The 22,681-nt window shown below is 37.8% G+C and overlaps 1 protein-coding gene across 4 annotated transcripts in view; it reads right to left on the bottom strand.

The window, feature by feature from the left end:
• Positions 1–22,681, bottom strand: part of TNKS (tankyrase) — a 122,124-nt gene that overhangs the window by 80,100 nt on the left and 19,343 nt on the right. For all 4 annotated transcript variants that reach the window (XM_050710325.1, XM_050710326.1, XM_050710327.1 and 1 more), the window contains exon 3: positions 20,610–20,705. In XM_050710325.1, the coding sequence (XP_050566282.1) occupies positions 20,610–20,705 (96 nt within the window). The remainder of the gene's footprint in view (positions 1–20,609; positions 20,706–22,681) is intronic.

Raw genomic sequence — 22,681 nt, 5'->3', positions numbered from 1 at the left:
GCTGACAAAGATACCGCTAATATTTATCAACAAATAAGTTTTGGTGTGTTTACACAAGCATTTTAGTCTAAATCTGGAGAGTACTTTCAAAGTCATCTCATCCTCCTAACTTACGGCACTTCTGTGCATATACTGTAGCAGCCCCAGAGTGCACCACAGGGATTTCTTTCAGAAAATCCCCTCAAAGGCTGCACACCTTACTTAATACACTCCAGCTGCTAGTGGCTGTTGAGTCCACTGGACTGGACCAGACTGGAGTTAGCCTGGATTAAACATCTTTCTAAAAAACCATCTAGTTCTGCCATGGTACACCCCAGCTCAGAACAGCAGAATGAGAAGCCTGACAATATTTACCTGCCTTTCCCTACCCACTCTGATACAGTTCAACACGCTTCCTGGAGCGACGACTAACAAAGCGATACTTCCAAATGCACTAGCATTTGGAAATCAGCATTAGCCTGGGACAAAGACAGGAGTCTTAGCGTTGCAAGAGCCTTTGACGATACTTTCTCTACAAAGCCTGGTTACTTAAAAACAGAGTTAGTGCTCTCTGCCCTACCTCCTACTCCTGCTGTATTTTAAATCAAAATGCAAATCAATCCTACAACTTACCACTCACTGATCTACTCTGGACCTGCTTCGTTCCACCCCTACTCAGACCTGGAGCTATCGGCATATTAGGAGCCTCATAGGACAGACAGAACCACAGCGTTGCCTGGGCAGCTTCAATTCTGACCTTTCTAAGCATTTTCACGCCTTTCTTTTCAGCTTTCAGATATTTCATGACCCCCATCCCCATATGCACTTCCCTAAGATTTTCAGTTTGATATAATTAAGCCAAAGGTACATGCAAACAAGCAAATTGTGAATCGCGTCCTTTCTAACTAGCTGTTCACATATTTTGCAGAGCACAGGTATAACAAGAACTAGCAGTCTTGGATAAGTGTTACTAAATCCTATGATTGACCAAATGTTATTTGCAACAACTGGTGTTTTTCTTGTTGACTGGAGAAATCAAGAAATGGCAAGAATTTCTCAGATCAAATATTTCAAGGGAAAAGCCGCTAGCTGATGTGAGGAAAGAAATGCAAAGCAAATGCAACTAAAACCCCGAGTCTACACAGAACGTGAAACAGTAATTTCAAGTTAATTGCTTCCTTTATTTTGATTGAATGCAATTCTTTAAAAATCACCCTTGTTAATTCTTTTATTGCTCAAAGCACTTCACTAAAGATTACTTAACTCTGTATACCATATTTTCAATGAGCAACTGCTTGTGTTGAATAGGTCTTTAGCAACTCACAGCCAGGCTGAAGCATTCCAACGTAACTTGCTTTCAAAACTTTGTTAAATACTATTTAGACTTATACTATTTAGACTTAAAGCTTGTTGGTATGTGCTTGTGTGGTGTCCTCAATCTACTGCTATTTCCCTGCCTGGTAGCATATTCCGGTGCACGACCAGAATGCTTCCTTAAGGTAGCACACTGGAACGAATACTTCCTACAGCAATGAAGCAGCCAATTTTCAGCAGTAAAGTGATAATAGAACCAACAGAAGCAATTTGAAGGTTCTGCAAATGGAAATTTTTCAGAAACATACAATTTAGTCCAACTGGGGTGGACTACCATAGGGACAGCTGAAAGCACACCTCTGAATCCAGCATGAACATGTGCCAAATTTGAAGAGTCTGCTGTGACAACTATAATACCAAAACAATTCAACAAAAATACATGGTTTCAGACACTGAGAAAACAGCTTGTCCTTACCCTGTCCTCACTCCATCTTTTCCATTGCAACTTGGGAAAAAAAGAAAATTGAAAAAAATCCCCCTGCAGCAGAATGTAATCTGAGAATTTTAGTGGGAGCTAAAGCTAACAGCGTCAAAGCTGTAGCAATCAGGAGGTTTGCTTTAGTTTCTTCAAAAAAATGTTAGTGCACCTCAACAATCTTTTCATGTTTTTCAGAGTTTCTTACCTTGCAATCAGCAGAAGAAAATTGCATTGTACAAGCCTCCCCTCCACCCCAAATGCAGATTTCTTCTTACTGTTTGATTTTGCAGCGATCTAACGTTAATTTGTGTAACGAGACTGCCATTAAGAACAGGACAATCCCTTCAGAAACAAAAGGTACAATCAAAGCATCCATCAACAAGACACGATTGGACAGCATCTCATTTTGGAAGGCCACAGTCTCTTTCCCGCCGTCTCCCTAGCAGAGTACTTACCACCCCAGTAATCACAGACCCTGCAGCAGCGCTCAGACCTCATCAGGTCTGCAGCTCTCTGCAGGTGAAGACACTGCACTAACCCTACAGAACACAACTCTGAATACTCAATTATCTTTCAAAGGTCATGGTGATCAGGAGAGGTTCCTGTCAAGTAGATAAAGCAATTATCTACTCCCTCTTCAAAACAGAAAGAAAGAAGACCCAGGGAATTGTAGACCAGTGACCCTCACTCCCGTCCTGTGGAAAGGTATTTAGCAAATAACTCTGGAAGCAATTTCTAGACACGTGAAGGACGAGAAGGTTGTTGTCAGGAGTTGTCAGCATGGAGTTATGAGAATCATGCCTGAGGCACCTGATAACCTTTTACAATAAGATGATTGGCTTTATGGATGACAGGAAGGCATTGCATACTGTTTATCTTGACTTCAGTAAGGCTTCTGACCCTGTCTCCCATAACATCCTCACAAATTCATTAAGTACAGGCTGGACAAGTGGACAGTGAGATGGACGGAAAATTGGATGAAATGCTGGGCTCAAAGAGCTGTGATCATCAGCTTGAAACCCACATGCATGTCAGTCACTACTGGATTACCCTGGGAGTCAGTATTAGGATCAATACTATTTAATATCTTCATTTATGACCTGGGCAATAGGGCAAAGGGCAAGTTTGTAGATGATACAAAACCATGAGGAATGGTTGATAAACCACATGGATTGTGCCATCATTCAGACCCTGGATCTGGAAAAGAATCCTTTTTCAGCAGTCAGTAGTCCAATAGTCTTGATCGTACCTGAACTTCAGAGGAAAACTTGCTTCTGCAGTCAGGATGGTACGTGGTACTCTGCTAACTGCATGGACTGTTCCCATTTTAACTGCAAATACACCGGTCACTGTCTCCTGCAATGGGATTCTCTTCTTGCACCAGAAAAAGCCACATCTGCTTGCCTTCTCCACATGTTATTAAGTAAAATGATCTGTGGAAGGCAAGTGAGGCCTCCAATTTTTGGAAGCACCTTGTCTGGAAAGGAGGTGCACCAAGTAGAAATGCAAAAGGGAATAAGAAGAAACGTAGGGAACAGCCTGCCATTTCTAAGAAACTTAAGTCTGTGGAAAAAAAAAATATAAAAGGCGCCGTGCAGGAAACTGAGGAAGATGCAGACGTGGTGACATGAGCTTTGCTACTTACACAGAGCCAACAACCTCTGCCTTCTAAGGTCTGAACTTTGCTATTATGAACAAATGCTGGCAAATTTAATTACTATGGGTGTAACCTTTTAGTAACTACTGACAAAGGAGAGCTTTGTAGAAACTTGTTTGAAATAACTGTATTGAATTAATAAAATGTAATAGATGATAACTGACTTAAGGTTTTAATGAGGAAATAAGTTGATTTGTTAAGGTGGACCATTACACCTATGGGTTAACTAAATCCCAATGGCATTTTATTTCTACTTCTAAAGACTTCATCTAGACTTAATACAAATTAGTTGTGCTATGTTCTGGAAAGCTTAGGATATCCCTTTTTATGCACCCAAATTATCCTAAATCTCTCAGCCACAGCTAGTTTGCCTTTTGACACAGAAAATTGTTTTTTTTTCCAAAGAAATAAGCCTGGGAATACGAAAACATTTCCCCAGTGAACTGCTAAAAAGAGGTAGTTAAAAACAGTCTAATCATTTGATTGTTGGTTGGTTTATCTTAAAAAATACCAAAACCCACCAGAAACAACCTTTCTTTTCCACTAAGATAGCTTGCTTTCCACTGCTAATCTACGCCCTACAACTAACTTCCTGTGATCAACCCTCAAAGATCAACCTTAGCTGACCTTATCACAGCATTTCCACTGCAGCAAATCCTCCCCCAAGTTAATTAAAAGGACTAACACATACAACAATGAAAAGAACATGAGTCATATAGGCCCTAATAAGATCTCAAAATTAGGAAAGTGCTTTTATTACCCAAAGTAGCAGGATCTGTGGAGTCTGAAGCAGAGCAGCAGAGAACTAAGCTTATTATCCGTAAAAAGGAAAGACTAATCTTACGATATTTCAGATGAATATGTTATCAGCACAGAGCCTGCTTTTATCAAGAAAAAGAAATGATTAGACTATGTCAATCACAGAGGATATATCCTCTTTTGTCTAAATTTTGGGTCTGTAAGCAGTTCCAGGGAAAACTAAGACAGCAGCATCTACACATTATATCTACACATCTAAATACAAGGCTCTAAGTTACCACTGAAAGCTCTTCTTCTATTTGAACAAAAATACAGCTAGCCTTGTGGGGCAAGAAAAAAAAGCATCACAGAAAACAAAGGTTTCTGATACAAAGATAATCAACAGCAAAATAAACATATTCATACGTCATGGTTTACTGTTTTTTTTTTTTTAATTCTAGTTCTCTAAGTGTTGCAACATAATTGAGTATGATTTAATCAATGCATTTCCAAAGTACCAAATGTTTTGCTTAATTTTTTAAGTCTTGCCAGATGCATGAAAATTTTCCATTAATAATATGATACCAATTTAAAATTCTTTTCCCTACTGTAAGACCAACAACAGATTAACTATTACATTAAAATTAGAAACTGTTCAACACCTCACACCAAGGAAGGCACTTAATTATATAGTTCTTTTAAGCACAGTAACAGCCCCATTGCACTACAAGAAAGAATTATTTATTTGTACCACATTAGGTACAAATCACATAGTAAGCCTTAATTTCAAAAAATAATAATCTCTACAGCACGCTGAAAACAAGCAGGTCTGTGAAACACAGAAGGATGAATCTGTGTTGCCGGAGCTGCTTCTTCATATATGAAAGAAGTAATGAAAGAAAGACCATAGCTAACGCATTTTCAAAGGCATGGGTGATTTCTTACCTCCCAATGAAATCACACCTTTTAAAACTGCCTGCTAAATGAATACACAGCCTAAGTCTTAATATGAAGTTAATATTGGCTGTACTATAGATTGAACTTTCATGACAGTTTGATAAGGAGCCATGTACAAATTGTAAATTCAAACTAATTTCAGGGAGAACCATAGTTCTGTAAGAGTCTCAACACAGTAAATGCACAAGAGCTTGATAGCAGCCCTAATACACAGCATCCTTTTCCTCCCCTACCCTCAGAAGAGCAGTAGAGAACAGACCAAAACAAGCAGCAATTTGCCTCACCAGCTGGGCTTTGGATGAACAGAGAACATGGGAAGAAAGAGTCCACCACCTAGAAGAACCAACTGTAGCCATGAAATCAGAAGAAAAAAGCTGTCAAACTATGAAAAAAACACAAGATAAACATAAAACAAGTTATGTGTTTAAAGCATATTTTTTATAAAATCTGGGAAGAGGTTTTATTTGTCTACTCACAAGAAGCAGACAACAGCCACTGCCCTCAGAAGTTACCTGCAGCACCCCAGAGTACAGCAGCACCCCGCGAGACCTTCATTGTAATGGCCCCAGCTTTGTCCCAAGAGAGGGCAAACTCTGTAGCAGTGCTCCCACAAACAACCTTGAACTGCCTAAATAAACCCCTATTCAACCCCAGATCTTTCCTGGATCACAACTGGAGTGCTCAGCGTCTGGCAGGACGGAGCCCTAAGGACATACGCAAGGAGAAATTAGAAATTCCAATTTATATGCTAATACTTGCTCGTACAGGAAAAATTGAAGTATAACAAGTGATTTCCCATTGCACAGAAACAGCCTTGATTGTTATTTAATGATCACAACGAATAGCTAGAAAGCATGAAATGAAGCTAATAAATCTGTTGAGCCTGAAATTTTCAACAAATACAAGTAGTCAATGTTTTCCAGAACTACTAGAAGCCTCATTTGCACATCCAACTCCTAAGAGGTCTGCAATCCAGTAGCCCTTACCAGCTACTCCAGAAAGGACACATTAAACATCTCTCCAACTCAAATATAAATCTTACTTCATCTTAAAGCTTTAAATATTCTGCAAATTTCTTTATTTGCTTGACTCAAGGACGTTGAACTGTATCAAAATACATCGAACTTTCTCCACTCAGTGGAAAGCACTAAAACTATTCTACGGAGTAATACAACACATCAGTTTGGGAGCTTTTTAGTATTTTTAAATTAAGTTTGGAAAGTATGTTCTAAAATTTTTCAAGAAAATACAGCTTAATTATCATACCTCAAAAGAGAATATCAGGAAGAACTTCTTTACTGAAAGGGTTGTGAGGCATTGAAATGGGCTGCCCAGGGAAGTGGTTGAGTCACCACCCCTGGAGGTCTTTAAAAGACGTTTAGATATAGAGCTTAGCGATATGGTTTAGTGGAGGACTGGTTAGTGTTAGGTCAGAGGTTGGACTCGGTGATCTTGGAGGTCTCTTCCAACCTAGATGATTCTGTGATTTAAAAGGCAGACTTCAGTAGGACATTTTCACAAGAGTTCTTGACCATATTCATTCAGATATTGGATAATTTTAGGTGACAAGACATAAAAGTCATAATGAAAAGGTAATGATAAGGAGGTCTTTTCACAGCATATGTGATTCACATCTATGTGAATTCATATTTATATTCATTAATTACATAGATATGAAATATCATATTTCACATCTATTTAATTAAAAAGATTTTCTTTATTCTAATTTAATTCAGGATTTAAATAAAAGCTATAATCACTGGAATTCAAGAAAAAGATAGCAAGTTGACAGACTACGTATTAGTAAATGGACATACATTTAAGAACTATTAAGAACACTTTTTTCACTGAAAAAAACCTTGAAACCCAATGCAAATGTAATACAAGAGATCTGCAAACCTTATTATCATGAAAAAAGTATCTGTACAATGCCAGTTATGTCTACTGCATGGCTTACTCTGTAGTACTCATCTTTATTGAACCTGTACCCTTAATAAATAGTAAGACTACAAGCAGTGGTTTACTAACCCAATGAAGATTACGACTGAAAGCAGCAGGTAATTTTATATTAATTAGAAGTTTACAGTGACTTAAAGATGAATCACAATACCAAGATGTTTAAATAATTGACCATCATTACAGAAACACACAAAAAAAAAAACACAAGAACAGCAACAAGCTAACTTCATAGCCCTAAAATTATTAGCTTAAGATTATTAAATTAATAATCTTATTGATTTGAAAAATTCTGGAGTAAAGAATTTCAGTCATATAGAAGTACGCTTTGTTCTATGCTATTAAAAGACCAAGAAGGCTTGCTCACTTGCTTTGGTTTTGAGACTTGAGTCTCTTGGACCTGAGACAGTTATCACAAATTTTTAACTGAAGTTTACAGAGTACTGCCATATGATTACAACTGCAATATGGTACCAAAGCTTAACACTAAACAAAAACATTTTCCTTTGGTGAAGGGAGGAGATCTACTTTCTGAAACTTTTTTGAAAAAAATCATAGTGCAACGTGACACTTGTATTCATGCAATTTCATCTACACGCCTCTAGCAGTTTACATAGCACTACTACATAGGAATATTTTGTCCAAAGAAGCCTACCTCCAAACATTAGTATACATAATAATGTAAATAGAAGCCAACAAAAAAAATCATAGCCTTTCGTTTTCATTGATCCAGTGCTGAGATGTCTCCACCTGCAGCTCTGACAAACTCCTCAAGTTCCTAGAGAACTTACGGCCTTAGTAAACTGCTTAAATTTGTAGTCCCCCCACTGTTAGAATGGCACAGAATACATAACTGAGAAAACAGATGATTTGAGAAGACTGACTGGGTCACAAATCAAATGCAAGAAAACTTTTCCATAATGGTCAACTGAAAGTGTATCAGAATCTCAGAAAGGCATTCATACCCTCAGCTGACATAAAATGCACCGCTTCTTTCAAACTCTCATGCTTCGAAACCAACATACAAATAGCACTTGCAAAATTCTATGAGTTCTGTAAAATTCCTCCACGTTTGTGCTCTCATATTGAACACCCATGGCAGTACAAAGAAAGGTACTCGGAGCAGAAATATCCATTTTCATTGCCATGTTCTTGTCGTGCACACACTTCAAATTAGATATTGCAAAGGCACTTAAGAGTACTATCACAATTAAATAAAATTTCAAAGAGATATGAAAGGAGGTTGAGAGGCCAGAAAATGATTTTAGCATTTATCTGTCACCAGAACAATTTGATGAGTAATGGGACCATTGCACGATGAAAAATTGGATCCTGCCACATCAAGTTGAGACAAAGATCTTCCAGTGAGTATCAAGTACTGAGTAACAACTTCCAGGCACAAAACTCAACTTAGACTGAAAATGTAAGCAACTCTCCAGTCTCCACAGGCTAGTAAAAACCTTCAGAAAGAAACAGGAGTTCAGACCAATTGTTCTTCATCTTAAACTACATTTTCTGTATTCTTCAATCACAGATCAACATACTGGCACCACATGGCAAATGAAAAATAAACTGAAATGTCTAGTAACTTCAGAGTTCTTCAATAAGGTGTTTAAGTTCTACCTAGACTAGCTAAAATATATCATTTTCTACAAAATTCAAGTTTGCGCGTCAGGTGTTCTTCAGATCAGCCTGCTTTCAAGTGATAAATTAAGAAATAAGACAAACACTACATGAGTAGTTTTTCTCCTTTTTTATTTCAGCCTTCTGGGAGGATAAAAGGATGACTTTTTTAAATGAATAATTAAAATCACACAAAAAAACAACTGATAAAGACTTTTTTTTCCCCCCTGGAAAAGTAAAGACAAAACAAACACAAGCTCATGAGACTAAAACCTGGAACTTCTGAATCTTGGTTAATCATAGTAAATAGGTACGGTATTTGTGATAGTTTAAATGAATTTTCCTTACTCGATCCATTTTTTAAAGCAAATTATTGTTCCATTACAAAATATTCAATAAATCCACTACTTCCAACTGTGTGACATGACAAGAGGCTTTCAATTACACCTTATATTGCTGAGCAATTTAATTATATCGCATCCAATGTGAATAGTATTGCAAAGTTGACTTTTAAGACGTTCTTACTACAGTGTTTTAATACACCTAATTAGTCACCACTGAAATGGCTACTTGATTAGTTTATTTCAGTAAGTTAAAACAGTAAGAGTTCATTCGCTGAGAAGCATCCCTTCTGGAAGCTGCCTCTTACACTAACAAAAAAATGCTTCTGACAAACCTTGGCTACGTAAAAAATATGCTGTTGTTACTTAGCACATAAAAGAATTATTTTTTTTAAATGTAATATAAAAATGTGTGTGTGTGTCCTTCAGAATTCAAATGCTCCCCACACCACACCGGGCTGGAGTTAAGGCATGAAAGATGCACTCTGCTCAGCAGCACAGACGGACCCACTCAGATCTCTTGCCTTTGGTCTATTAACACAGGCCAGACAAAGTGATACCTTAAGTTACCTGATACTGAGCATCAGTGTCTCAGTCATCTTTGGAAAGTTCTGTAGAACACCAAGAACAAACCCCTTGCCACATGAAATGTAAACTGCATCTGAGCCTGTTGTATCATAGATCACCTCGTCAAATAAATCAGACCAACATGATTTCCATCGGATATTTTTAGTTATGAAAATCCCCTACACTCTTCATTCATTCATTCCAAAAAGACATATCAAGGTATGTGGTCTCACCTAGGAAGCACATGAAAGCAAAACAAGCTGCATCCAAGAAATATGATTCTTTTCAATATACTAATTGTAGATAGAGCTTGTAGCAATTCTGGTAGCTGCCAGAAAACTTAAAGTTACTTAACATTTGTGATTTAAGAACTGGTTTCCATTGTAATTCTGCCAAGTTTGAAACCTTCAGGCTAAAATTCTAATTGCATATCTCAATCTAAATTTTAAAATTACACAAGAAGAATTGCAGCACATCTACAGGACAAAGAATGCTTGTGCTGTCCACACAACTCATGCACGTTTTGTATTTTACCAAAATGCAGAACTTCCTTAAAGCCCTTTGAAAAGAAACTTTAACATCTGGATATCTCAGAATAGGAACCTTAAAAAAGGATAGAACATTTGGGTCATCCAAAGTTAGAAGAAATGCCTACCATGGTCAACTTGAAAAATCCAATCTCATTTGTTTAAACTGTACGCGGCTGTAAACTGCAGATTGGATTTGGCAGGTCAGGGGAAAGGGAGAAGACAGCCAGACAAATTATGGTCAAGATTAAAGAAGAATTTTGAGCAAAGTTTGAAAAGTGTGATAATACTTGCTGGGGTCTATTTACATCAAAACGTGTTCCCCTCCAATGTCTGGAGGACTTCTTGTGCACATTAAATTGAACTTGCACATACATGCATTCTGCTAGGATCATACCACGCTTTCCTGCCTACAAGATCCCTGACTCACTCACTCTGCAAAGGATGGCCAGTGTTCAGCATACAAATGAGGAAACGTGCAACAAACTAAATCTTACTGCTGGACACCTGCTTTATTTATTGTATAAACAGGAAAGCACATAAGAACTGTTGGAAGCAGCAAACGCTTCAGCATAGTCCAGTGCACATCCTTGTTCAGTTTATGATCCAGCACCCTACGGTGAAATGGGATACCTGAGACAGATGTATATACTGGGCTTCAAACCCTGCAAGGAGAACGACAGCATCAGCAAAAGGGCAGGAGCACTGAAGTTTCAAAGAACTGCAGATAAACCTAAAGAAGACTGTCACAGCCGTAAGTATAAATTGTCTGATCTAAGGCAGAATTTTCAATCATATTGTTAAAAATGGATTTCCTACTATGTGAGAGCAACTGCAATCTTAAATCCTAGGTTAACGAAGCCACGGCGACTTGAGTTAGCACAACAGTTTGCAAACAGAAGAGTCACAAAAGCAATAGGTGAAGACATTTTAAAATAAATTTGAACAGAAGTTATTTTAGACATTTAAAACCTCATAAGAAAACAATGGAATCAAAAAGCAATTTTCTCTCTCCTTTGCAATAAAAAAACTTGATCTTTTACATTAAAAAAAACATAACTCAGGAGCCCAATTCCCTTTAAATGTCAGGAGCATTAACTACTTTTTGAAAATCTTCTCCTTGAATTTAAATCATGTCTACCACACGTACAGTAAAATTAAAAGAAAAAAATATTCTAAGCAAGCCAGGTGCCCCACCATGGACAGGAACTGGAGCACAGCCCCATGCTCTGTGAGCCAGGCAGCCGGAGCACTTCACAGCTGGCAAGAACAAGCACACTCGTCAGAACCAAAACAGTACAAAAAGAGCCCAGTACAGCCACAGCGCTGAGCAGCAATGTGACCGGACCAAGAGCTTTTGTAAAGACTTACTTTCATCTCTTTCACTTTCGAAGAACTGGAAGAAACACATTCATCTAGGTTGACCGTATCCCTACCAACCAGAACGATTTATGGATTTATTTTTAGTGGTATTATTAAATTAGGTATCTATTCATAGCAAATCTTCCTTAAATGTATACTTTTGAGTTTGACAAAGCTTCTTACCAGAAGACCTCAGCTGACTACAGGCTTGGCAGTAGGACATCAGAACAATGCTTCTTACAGAGATTATTCTAACAGGACCTTTCAAGACACAGCCAGCCTAGATGGGTTAATTGCTTTAAAAGAGAAAGGAACTATTTTAATGGATTTAAGTTTGCATTCTCCTCCAAATTCAAACAACTCGTGTTAAAGCGGAATATGGAAAGCTAAAAAGTGACTGGCATAGAAGAGGGAGGTTGGAGAGCTACAACTAAGCGGTCTGAAACATAACAATATCTGTACAGTATTCAATCATTTTAGTATCTCGCCACTTATTTAATGCTTGTAAAGGAGTTATTTTGCTAGCTCAAGAAAAGAATGAACTCATACCCAAAACTGGGACTACGTAGGTGAGGAGAAAAGAGAGGAGAAAGGGATAAAGAGTCAGGAGGCTAGCTGGACAGAGAAGCTGAAGAGATCACACAGACTCTGCATGAAAAATGTATAAGGCAACCAGGATTAGAAGAAGATTCAGGAAAGAAACAACAGGCCTAGTAAAAGGCACAGTAAAGGAGGGACACCCCAAGTACGAGATGCACGTGTTTGCAGGAAGTGGGGACCAAGACAAGAAGCTTAAGGAGAACAGCTATGGGTCCTGGAACTGGTACCAGGGGTTGGTTAGGATAGGATAAAGACTAAAGAGCTAGATAAAGACTACTATGAGAACCAGCCACATAAGCAGATATCACTAAGCTTAGAAAGAACGTGCAGAAGCCTACCACTACTGCTATGTTCTACCTTTTCTAACAGCACCTCCTTGGCTGGAAGGCAGCTAAACAACACATGATCCACTTCAAACTTAGATGCTTTAAAGTAGGACGAAATGAATCTTTAAATCTGTTGAGAAGAGATGAACGAGAACAGCAAACAGTTTGTTCTTCAGCGCATCAGAATGAAACTTCAGATCACAAAGAAATACTGGTCAGCGATGCTGACACAAAATTACACAGGAAACTTCACAGCACAATCAAAAAGAAAACCTTAATTCCAAAGAAAATATTTAGCTGCTTTAACCATACATTCAAGATTTTTTCCTCTGTCTTGCACCATTCACTCTTGCTTTCAACTTCCGCAGCAAATGAAACAGAAGCCATATGGACAACATTTTGCTTCTCTGTGCAATCCTGATTCCTCCCCAGAGCACAGCCATCCTTATCCTTCCTGTAGAATGAGGCATCGGGGAACAGTAAGCAGTCTTGTAAGCAAAGTCTGCGTCCTAATAAGTGTATAAAAGGTAAAATTAGATTGTCTGCCTCTCCCACTTCCTAGTCAGGATATCTTCCTTACACAACATTAACATTCTTTCAGATTCACCCGTCCAGCCTAGAAAAAAATGGTCTAAATGTTTTACACATTCAGACTCCAAGACTGCAGTTGTGAATGCTCAGCACCTTCAAAGTTTTAACGTGGCTCTACTTTCAGAGAAAAAAAAGTACAAATACAAGACTGCTGTTGAAGTTACAGCATGAAAAACAAAAGCAGTGGGAGCATTTGTTTATAGGAATAATACAGTTAGCTCAAAAAACCCACTCTGATAGTTCCACGATTGCTTAAAGCAATCAAAGGCACCACAAAAAATCTATCAAAATAGTTGGAACTACAGTATGGCTATCCTGCTTATGAACAGAACTAGACAACTTAGAAGTCCTATCATACAACCTTCTTCACCAATTCATTTTTTAACACTGCACTCTGGTATATTATCCCATACAGTACGTTATACAGTGTAAAAAGGCCTCTTTGATACAACAATCCAGAAGAGTTATCCATGGACAATGGAAAAGTGTAGTAAACAACAAAGTACTATTTGGTTTCAGGATTGCTAGAAGGCACTACTAATAAGCAGAAAATGTACAACATTGACTGTGCTAAAAAACAACAAACATCTGACTCAGAAGGAAGAAAAAGGAACCTAAACTGAACAAACAAAATTATCCAATCAATATTTACTGAAATTTCTTTCTTCTTCTCTAACGTATAAGATTGGTCATTGCTCAAGGCAAAAACAAAACAAAACAAGAAAAACAAGACAATGCTCTGATACACTACAGAAACAGAAACGCTTCTTATACATTTCTGCAATTATCTTCCCTAGGGTATGGAAAAATACATTTTGGGCTCTTTATTTACAAGTTTTAGAGATTTTATTTGTTATTCTATCCATTTGAGTAACAACAAACTTCAGGAAGGAAAGCTTCTTTTGAGTTTGATATTGTTAAGATTTACTATGTGCTGTGGACGACATACATTTGCGTACATCAGGTTTCTGAAAGCTTTCAAAGCATCCAAAGCTCTATGCAAACTGCAGAGCTAAGAATCAGGTAACTAACTGAAAGGCTGTACTCAGGTGCTTCATAAAAGCTTTGAAAGGATAATTTGTTTATTTGACAAGGGAAGAGTTTAACTCCACTTAAAGAGCACTTGTTAAAATAATCCCAAATTAAGGGAAAAAAAGAAAGCCGAAAGAGTAAAGTCTGGAAAAGGGAACGGTGTAAATCAAAACCATGCTTTTCATAGAAGTATAAAATCCTGAATCCCGCAATGCATCTTATTTGACCACCTACACAACAGACTCTACAGACTTTCGACTGATCATCTAAATTCAGGATACAGACAATAAAAGTTGTCTGATCCGGTCAGCCAGCCACACTCCAAAGAAGTCATTTCAAGACAAACAACTAGATTTAAACAGAAGATGAAGATGATAGTGCTCACCTCTAACATGGGGAACAAAGAGACAGAAGGGAGAACCCGTCATTATTCTAAAACTAAGTACTGTAAAAGTTATCATGCAGAGATACACTAGAAAGAAAGCCAAGCACATTAGGGCACGGAAACAGAAAATTTAGGCAGCAGAATATACACAGTGGCTCACATAAATCCTTGCACAAAGTCCTTCAATAAGAAATTCAATAAATTAGTTATGAAATGGGTAGCAAGTAACTTTCAAGAACCAGACACTTCAAAGCATGATTAAAATCAGGAGTAACTTGTTTGCTTTATGATAAAGCACATTGGAATTGGTGTTAACCTACCACATTGAAGGAAACATTTAAATTATTCAATTACCAGATAAAACAAGAAATTAGAAGAAACGAAGAAGAAACAGCAAGCTGAACATGAGCCAGCAGTGTGCCTTGATGGTCAGGAGGGCCAACCATACCCTTGGGTGCATCAAGCACAGCATTGCTAGTCGGTCGAGGGAAGGGATGCTCTCAGACATGTGGTTTGATTTTTTTGGGTGGTCCTTCGGGGATCCATGAATCGGGCTCGCTGATCCTTGTGGGTCCCTTCCAACTCGGGATATTCTATGATTCCATGAATTAAATCATCGCTATGGAAGTCAACTGGATGTTATACCAGAACACAATGCTCAAATCTAGATATATTAGCTTGAAAGAATAACGTAGTGCTGGAAAGTGTTAAGAGAATCACTGATATTGTTACTGACACAGGTGAAACCTTATCTCCACTAAAATAAGACTTTACATGTAGACAGTAAAGAACAAGGACAGCTCTTCTTGAGGAGGAAAAAACACAAGTGCACAAAGTACTGCACAGCATCTAGAACAGAAAGATAAACGTTCACTCCTCTCTTCTTAAGGTGAAAACAAAGAAATGTAAAATGAAATTGAAATGTGGCCATGTCAGAACTGAGAAAGGCAGCTATTTTCCTCCTGACCTCCTCAAAAACCTGTGTATTTCTTTCAAAGGGGAAAATGGGAACTAAGCCATATGAATGAGATTATTTTAATTTTGACTATCTTGTTATATTTATAAAAAATATAATTTAAAAAAAAAAATCTCTAAGAACGGAAGACTACACATTGATTCAAAGTTTTATATACCCATACAGTTAGAACTTTTAAATGAGGGCTGCTCATATAGTAGACTTCAGGTTAGGTCTACGTTACAAGTACATTTTACTTCAGTCATTCCAAAGACTGGATAAACAATGTCCCCTGCATTCCTGAAGGGAGGCTAATAGTTCTCATAAATCTCCAGAACGCAGATGTAAAGTATCACCAAGGACTCCAAACATAAAAGCATGATATGACACCTGTACTAGTGAACTTGAGCAGATGGCATCTTTCATTCCAAGGTTGTCCTGGTAAAAGTGAAGACAGCAGACCTGCCTGAAGGCTACACATATAATCAAAAAGATACACTCAAAGCAAAGGCCTTTTCCAGTACTTGTTTAATACCTCTTGCTTTTAAGATGTATGCCAACAGCTTATCTAAAAATAAAGTGAAAGTTTTCTGCAGGGCAAGGATATTCATTCCTCAGCTGATGGGTTTCTTGCACTTTTCTCTAAGGCTGCAGACCCTGGTCACTATCGGAAAGGATGATGATCCAGGCAAACGGAGAGCCCAAACTATTCTAGCAGTTTCTGCCCTCCTTACTTTAACAAGCATTTCTCTTTCTGTAAGTGCTGCTTATGATATTTTTAAAGACAGAAGCTACATGTTGTCTAAATGATTTGATCTCAGAGTACACTACAAAAGAATTAGATCAATAAAAGCAAAGGTGGAGGAGGTTTGCAGGTGAAAAAATACTTTCATGAACCCAAAAGGAAGTGCTAGTTGCTATCCAATCCAGAACGCTTTCAGAATCATAAGAACACCTGAAAGGAAATATTACCAACCCAGAAGGAAGGAATTTGGGATTTAAGACAGTCAAACAGTAAAAATAAAACTAACCCAAGCTAAAATCCTCTCTTCTCATCCTGGTAATTCTAAAATGGATTAGGTGTGCCTAGCGCCCATTTTCCATTCTAAAAATTATCAGTAAACCTTTGTAGCGAAATACCAGATTTTTCCCGTCCTGGCAGGCAAATCATACGTAAGTGGCAGTTCACTTCAAAAATCTGTGCGAACATACTTTAATAAATGGACTATGCTCCCCATTTAAATTTGAAAGTTGACAAATAGACAAAAACACGAATCCTCATTAGCACTTCTGATAACCTTAGCCCAGCTGTACTTTAACTCATCAAGCGGTCCTTTACATCCAAAAAACGTAAGTGAAGAAAGCTCAACAGGACCTAAGTAATTTGTTTATAAAAGACATTTCCATAGTGAGTAGGATGATCGGAGTCTTAACTTCAGATTTTATTTTATTTTTTTATTTTTATTTTTATTTTTAACAAAAAAGACATTATTTCCTCCCCCCAGAAATTCTTTCTTTAATCTGGAGTGACAGCAGTTTCCAAACTTCCTTCATTTTGACCTCTCTCAAGGATTTAATGCTTGAAGCCAGTAAAAACCAACCTCGCAAAATAGCGATGTGGAACAGTCTAGAATACATTACCCAACCTTAGCTCCTGCTAACAGCTTTGGAAACTGCTCAAGTACCAAGAAAAACCATCCACAGAGAGAAAGCATTTCCAAATAGCAGAAAATATGCAGAAGTGACAAAAAGCATCATTGTGTGAGAATTAAAAATAAATCATTCACATTAATAATATTGTTGGTTCTTCATATACTGTACAGGAAAGACAAAGGGATATGAATGTTTAAAGGGGCAATAAGCAGATCAAGAGAATAATGAAGACTAATATGACTTGCACTGCAATAGCTCCCAAATGCTCTGTTCTGGATGGGAGTCCCACCGAAGATGAGTCCCCATCTCAGAAACCACACATCCCAAACACGTTTAAATTAACAAAAAATAATTAGGATATTAATCTGATGTAACACATCTGTTTATCAGATGGGATATATTTTTGGAGACTTTGGCTTAGAGAAAAAGATTATTATAATCCTTTTCTGACAACCTGATTTAAGAACAGTAAAGGATACTACGAGAGGAGGAAAAAAAAATCATTGCCCTCTCAGTCACGAAGTGCTTGGCTCACACAAATGGTGTTTATCCTGCAGAAGGGGAAAAAGACTGCTTTCCCATTTCAGCAGTAAAATGCAGGTTCTCCATTTCTATAAATTTATTTTATTATTTTTTTTTAACTTTCTTTTATTAGCAGCTGGAACTTGTCATCTGATTTCCATAAAATTCATTGCGGGTTAGAAAGAAATTTTCTAAGTTCACTTCCATCAAAACATTAGCCTTTCATTTGCATTGCATAACATTTATAAAACACGCATTTTAGAAGAGAACATTATAAGAAAATTGCTGGAAGTCATCCCAGAAACCACTGCATTACATATCCTGTCTGTAATTCAGGAGAAAAAGATACTATACATTATTCTAGACCAGGAGACAGAAAAGAACAAATCATTGTGGATTCAGCATTTGCTGCCAGAACACCTAGAAATGTTCTTTATGCAGAGGGAGCATCCTTTCTAAAACCCACGCAGATTTCTTTGTCAAATTGAAAAGACTGCATCAGTTATCAGCAAGTTTTCTGTTTACTTTTTTCTAAACTGTAAGTCAAAGAGAGAATATTAACATAGACCATTTGCAAAATGATTAACATCTATGCGTGAACTTGATCCAAAAAAATAGTGATAAAAGGAACTCTGCCGTCCAACAATCACTACAGCAGCAGTGTGGAAAAAAGTTTATTATTGTCATGGACCCTGATAGAAAAACGCACCAAAAATAACGTCATAAAAACAGCAGTGACATATATCTGCTTAAAGACACAGTAACAATTACAGATTGTACTTTCAGAAGTACTTCACTTTTAAAAGCTCTAAAAATGCCAGCTTTCAACACTAAATACCGAAAATTAAGTTAATATCTCCTACTCGTTCTCAATCCAGTAATACCATTAAAGTCTTGATGCGCCTAATTAAAAAGCATTGCTGTAGCTAAAGATTATCACAATCCAGATATAGCCTAAGAAATCCCCTAAGCCTCCTTCTTTCAAAGAGATGAGGGCAGACCTGAGGATGATAGTGTATGGAAAATGAATGAGAAAGTAGCGGCCTAACAGAGATACTAGAAAGCAAGGCAGCATCCAGAAAAATTAAACTGGAAAAAAGCTTTGATTTAAATGGCATCCAGCGTGCCATTTAAGCTTTTTCAGTATACTGTGAAGCATGCAGCAGCTTAAGCCTGATTCAAACCCTGTTTACACAGCTTGGAGCCCGGGTGCACAGCACACAGAGCCCAGCGTAGCCCAGAGCCACCTTGAGGACAAAGTTGATAAAACTGAAAATTGATTTTTCTTGCTAGGGAGAATAAAACACACCGCAAAATTACCTCTTCTTGTTAACAATAAAACACCTAAATAGCGTAAGCGTCCCTGTGTACATGCATTTTATATTTTACATGTTAACATCCATTCGTTTCAGGAGCTTAGACAGTGAATGCTCTTGCACGGGGCATTAGGGATGAGGCCGGGGCAAAGTGCTTGCTGCATCCGAACAGACGTTCCCAGAGGGCTGCTTCTAAGCCATCTCACTGGTTTGCGATGACACATTGCCCTCTCCTTTGCCTAAAGCACAAGGTACTGATCGAGAGCCCAGAGAAGTCAATGGGGAAGGCATGCAAAGTCGTCAACACAGCATCATCACAGACCATAAGTCTTTTGCTATGCCCTGAATTTAATCTTTGAGCGCAGTCTGAAGAGAACAGCCGAGCCAGGACCCTCCATAATGTACATATACCAAGTTGCCACAACTAACTGCCCCTCAGCACCTTTTACCTTTGGTTACTTCAGCTCCCTTATGCCCTTTCCATCCTCAACATCTGTATAACTGCAAAGATTATCAGCCAAAAATTGTATTAACCTGCTCAGCACACCTAACATTAGTGTTAACACTGGAGAGATGTGTTTAAATTTGACACTGAGTAATTAAACTAAATCGTATGTATTTAAAAAGCATTGTTCTAAATGTACTCTCAAATCACTGCGGAGATGTAGATAATTATGTATAGCAGTCAATGCACTGGAAAGAGAAGAGGAGGAAGTGTTCTTGACAAAGTAAAAGGAGCTGGTGTGCATTGATCATCATCTGAAGAAGGAATATGGGTGTTGTAAAGCACGTAACCTATAAGTTAGGCTGTCAATAAAAAGAGAAAATAGGGGAAATAAAGACAAGAATAGGGAAACAGCTATTTCTTTAAATGAAGCTCAGCTGCTGAATTCCTTTCTATAAATCTAACTGTATTGGATTTAAAATCCAAGATTACTTTGTTCTAAACAGTATTTCCTACATATCAAAACCTGCACAGAGGAGCACATATTTCTCAATATTGATTTGACAGGCTACTAAATTAAAATCTTAATGCTTACTGGTATGCTACAACAGTTAATTTGTAAAAACAAGCAAGCAAACAAAACCAACAAAAAAACAAAGCAGCGTAAAAACAAAGTTGTATCTGTAGAATATTTTCATGAAAAGCAATATTTGGCAATTAGTAGTCCCTAAAAAGAAAAAAAAAATAATCAGTGGGTGACAAAGACTTCTACATAAAACGACTCATGAAGAGGAAGAAGGAAAGGGTAGCACGCAGATCTGCATGCAAAATACAAGGTAACTGTTAGTCTCTGCAGTCGGTAGAGCAGGTTGTCTTTCAGATCACAGGTACTTGTATAGTTATACAAACGTCCTTGCTTGTTCAACACTGAAGGTCTTAAAACAGCTGACCTGATTTTTTTTCCTTTTTTTTTTTTTGTAAGGGCTGGGGACTCTTATTCAATTCACATATTGGTTAGCAATTAAAAAAAACAACAACACAGAAATGCATTGCAAAATGAATGATGTTATGACAATTACATCTTTGCCATAAGTAGAATAAGCAAACCTACAGCAGCACAGCAGATTAATGACAGTTACATCAAAATGAAATCTGGTAAAAGGCACAGTTTTAAAATTCTCTTACACAGAAGAAAATCCAAAAAGGCAGAAGGCTTTTAAGATGCTGAACTTACACGCACAAAATGAAGTACAGGGAACACCACTGCAAGACATATGCATCTTACCTGTGAGTACAGCTTTTGCTGAAGGGTCTGCCAGATCCAGCGCAGATTTCCCATCGGTGTTCCGAATGTTTGGATCAGCTCCGTGCTGCAGCAGTACTGTGCAGGGAAAGCAGAAACAGTATCTTACCTCAGGGATACACAGATTATTTACTGTTAAGTGTCTCCTCGGCATGATGTAGGCATAAACACACATTGCACAGTTTTCTTTATTTTTCCCCCTTTTTTTTTCTCCTAAGCACTGCAGCAAAGGATCTTCTCCAGAGTAAAGCTAAGTTGGCAGTTAAGATGTAGTAGGATCATATGACTTCTCTTGATAAACATGAACCCTGAATCTCTTGCAATACTCAGTTTTGGGTCCCCCTCCTGACTGCTAGCTGGGAAGCTGTGCCTTCACTGACTCACACTGGGAAATCTGCGAACTATGGAACCTGCTCCTGTCTTTTACTATCACTACTGCTGCTTGTTACCACTCCTGTTCCTCTTCCTGGTGAATATCCAAAGCCATCCATGCCATACTGTAAAGCAGCAATGCTCCAGTTTTTTAGTGGCTCACCACTAATAAAAAGAATTTTAACCACGGTATAACAGCTTGCCTTCAAAAAACACAGCAAATAAGGTTAAGATGTGTATCTTACAGCCTATATGTTCAGAGACTATTATTCTCACTGTTTCTCCCCACACGCACACAAAACTGATTAACCCCTAAAAAATTTTGGAGAAAAATATGCAACCATACGTCTAGGAAGGCATTAATACAGTGAATTACCATCTACGGAAGCTCATCCAAAAAAATGGAAACAACAGTTTCAACTATAAACTCTTCTGATCAGAAACAACAACAACGCAATTTAGCCGCTCAAGATAAAGGTGGTTTTTTTCTTCTTTTTACAGAATTTGGTAACAAAGTCCACAACAACAAGAGAAGTCTGGCAAACAAGGCACCAACTTTCTATTTCCCCAAATGTCATGCAAAATAAACACAGCATATTACCAGTTCCGACTGACAGTTACACACTTGCTATTCACGCTTGTGCAAAGTAAACAATACGGTGTGCAGAAAAGCAGAGACTCAATGCCCAGGACACCAATAATAAAAATGAGCAGACATTTACGGTTGCTCGTGCAACCGTGTTTGTTGGATAAAGCTGGACTGAAAAATTAAGGCAAAGAAATACTTGTAAATACTTCTTGTAACTCAGGGTGCAAAAACACTTCCTTGACGGGATTCTCCAACAACAACAGAAATCCAGAACAAAAGTAAATAATAAAATTATGTTACATACATCACTTTAGTCAGCAAAAGGCTTTTCGTAAGTTTATTCTTAAATTCAAGTCTTAACTGATAGTAGTGTTGTTTTCAGCCAAACCTCTCTTCTTATACAATTCTGGCTTTAAATGCTTATAACATTGCCAAATTTCAGGTATTTCAGTTTAATGTGTCTTATGCTAGATGCTTGCCTTAGGCTGATTTTTTGCAAAAGTTTGGTGCTTTAATGAACTAAATTGACTTTTTCATGCTTTCTCAAGAAGCTGCAATCCCTTCAAAAACATGGAAGAAGATTCAAATAGGCAGATTGGGCTTTTCTAAGGAGGGAAATAAGCGGTGGTTTGTTGATGGTGGTTTGTTTGTATTACTTCCTTTTTCTTCCTCTTAAGTTTGCCATGTCAAGAGGAAAGCACCAAAAAATAAAAATAAAAAAATGAATAAATAAATAAATAAATAAAAGGTTCTAGCACATGTTTAAAGAGGATTGTTAAAACCTGGCACCCATACTTCTCGAAGATGCCATCTGTGTCATACATGCAACCACCTCCTCAGAGATCTTACTCACAGGCAAGTATGACTCTGAGCCAGTGTCACAAGCCAGTCAGGCACGCTCCAGCAGGAGGTGGTAACCAGGCCCTTTTCCAGATTTTTTCTAAACAGCGTGAAACAGAGAAAGTAAGTATGGAGGGATACTCAGCATGTTTTGCCTCTATTCTCTTGGATCATGAGGTGAGGAAAAGTATTCGTCCCAAAAGGCATCAGGGTAAGTGTGAAACCATAAGGGAGCAAACCAGCAACTAGCTGT

This window comes from Cygnus atratus, chromosome 4 (assembly GCF_013377495.2).
Source record: "Cygnus atratus isolate AKBS03 ecotype Queensland, Australia chromosome 4, CAtr_DNAZoo_HiC_assembly, whole genome shotgun sequence".
Taxonomy (NCBI): Eukaryota; Metazoa; Chordata; class Aves; order Anseriformes; family Anatidae; genus Cygnus; species Cygnus atratus.
The sequence above is the reverse complement of the archived record's forward strand: the minus strand, read 5'-3'. Positions and strand labels throughout refer to the sequence as shown.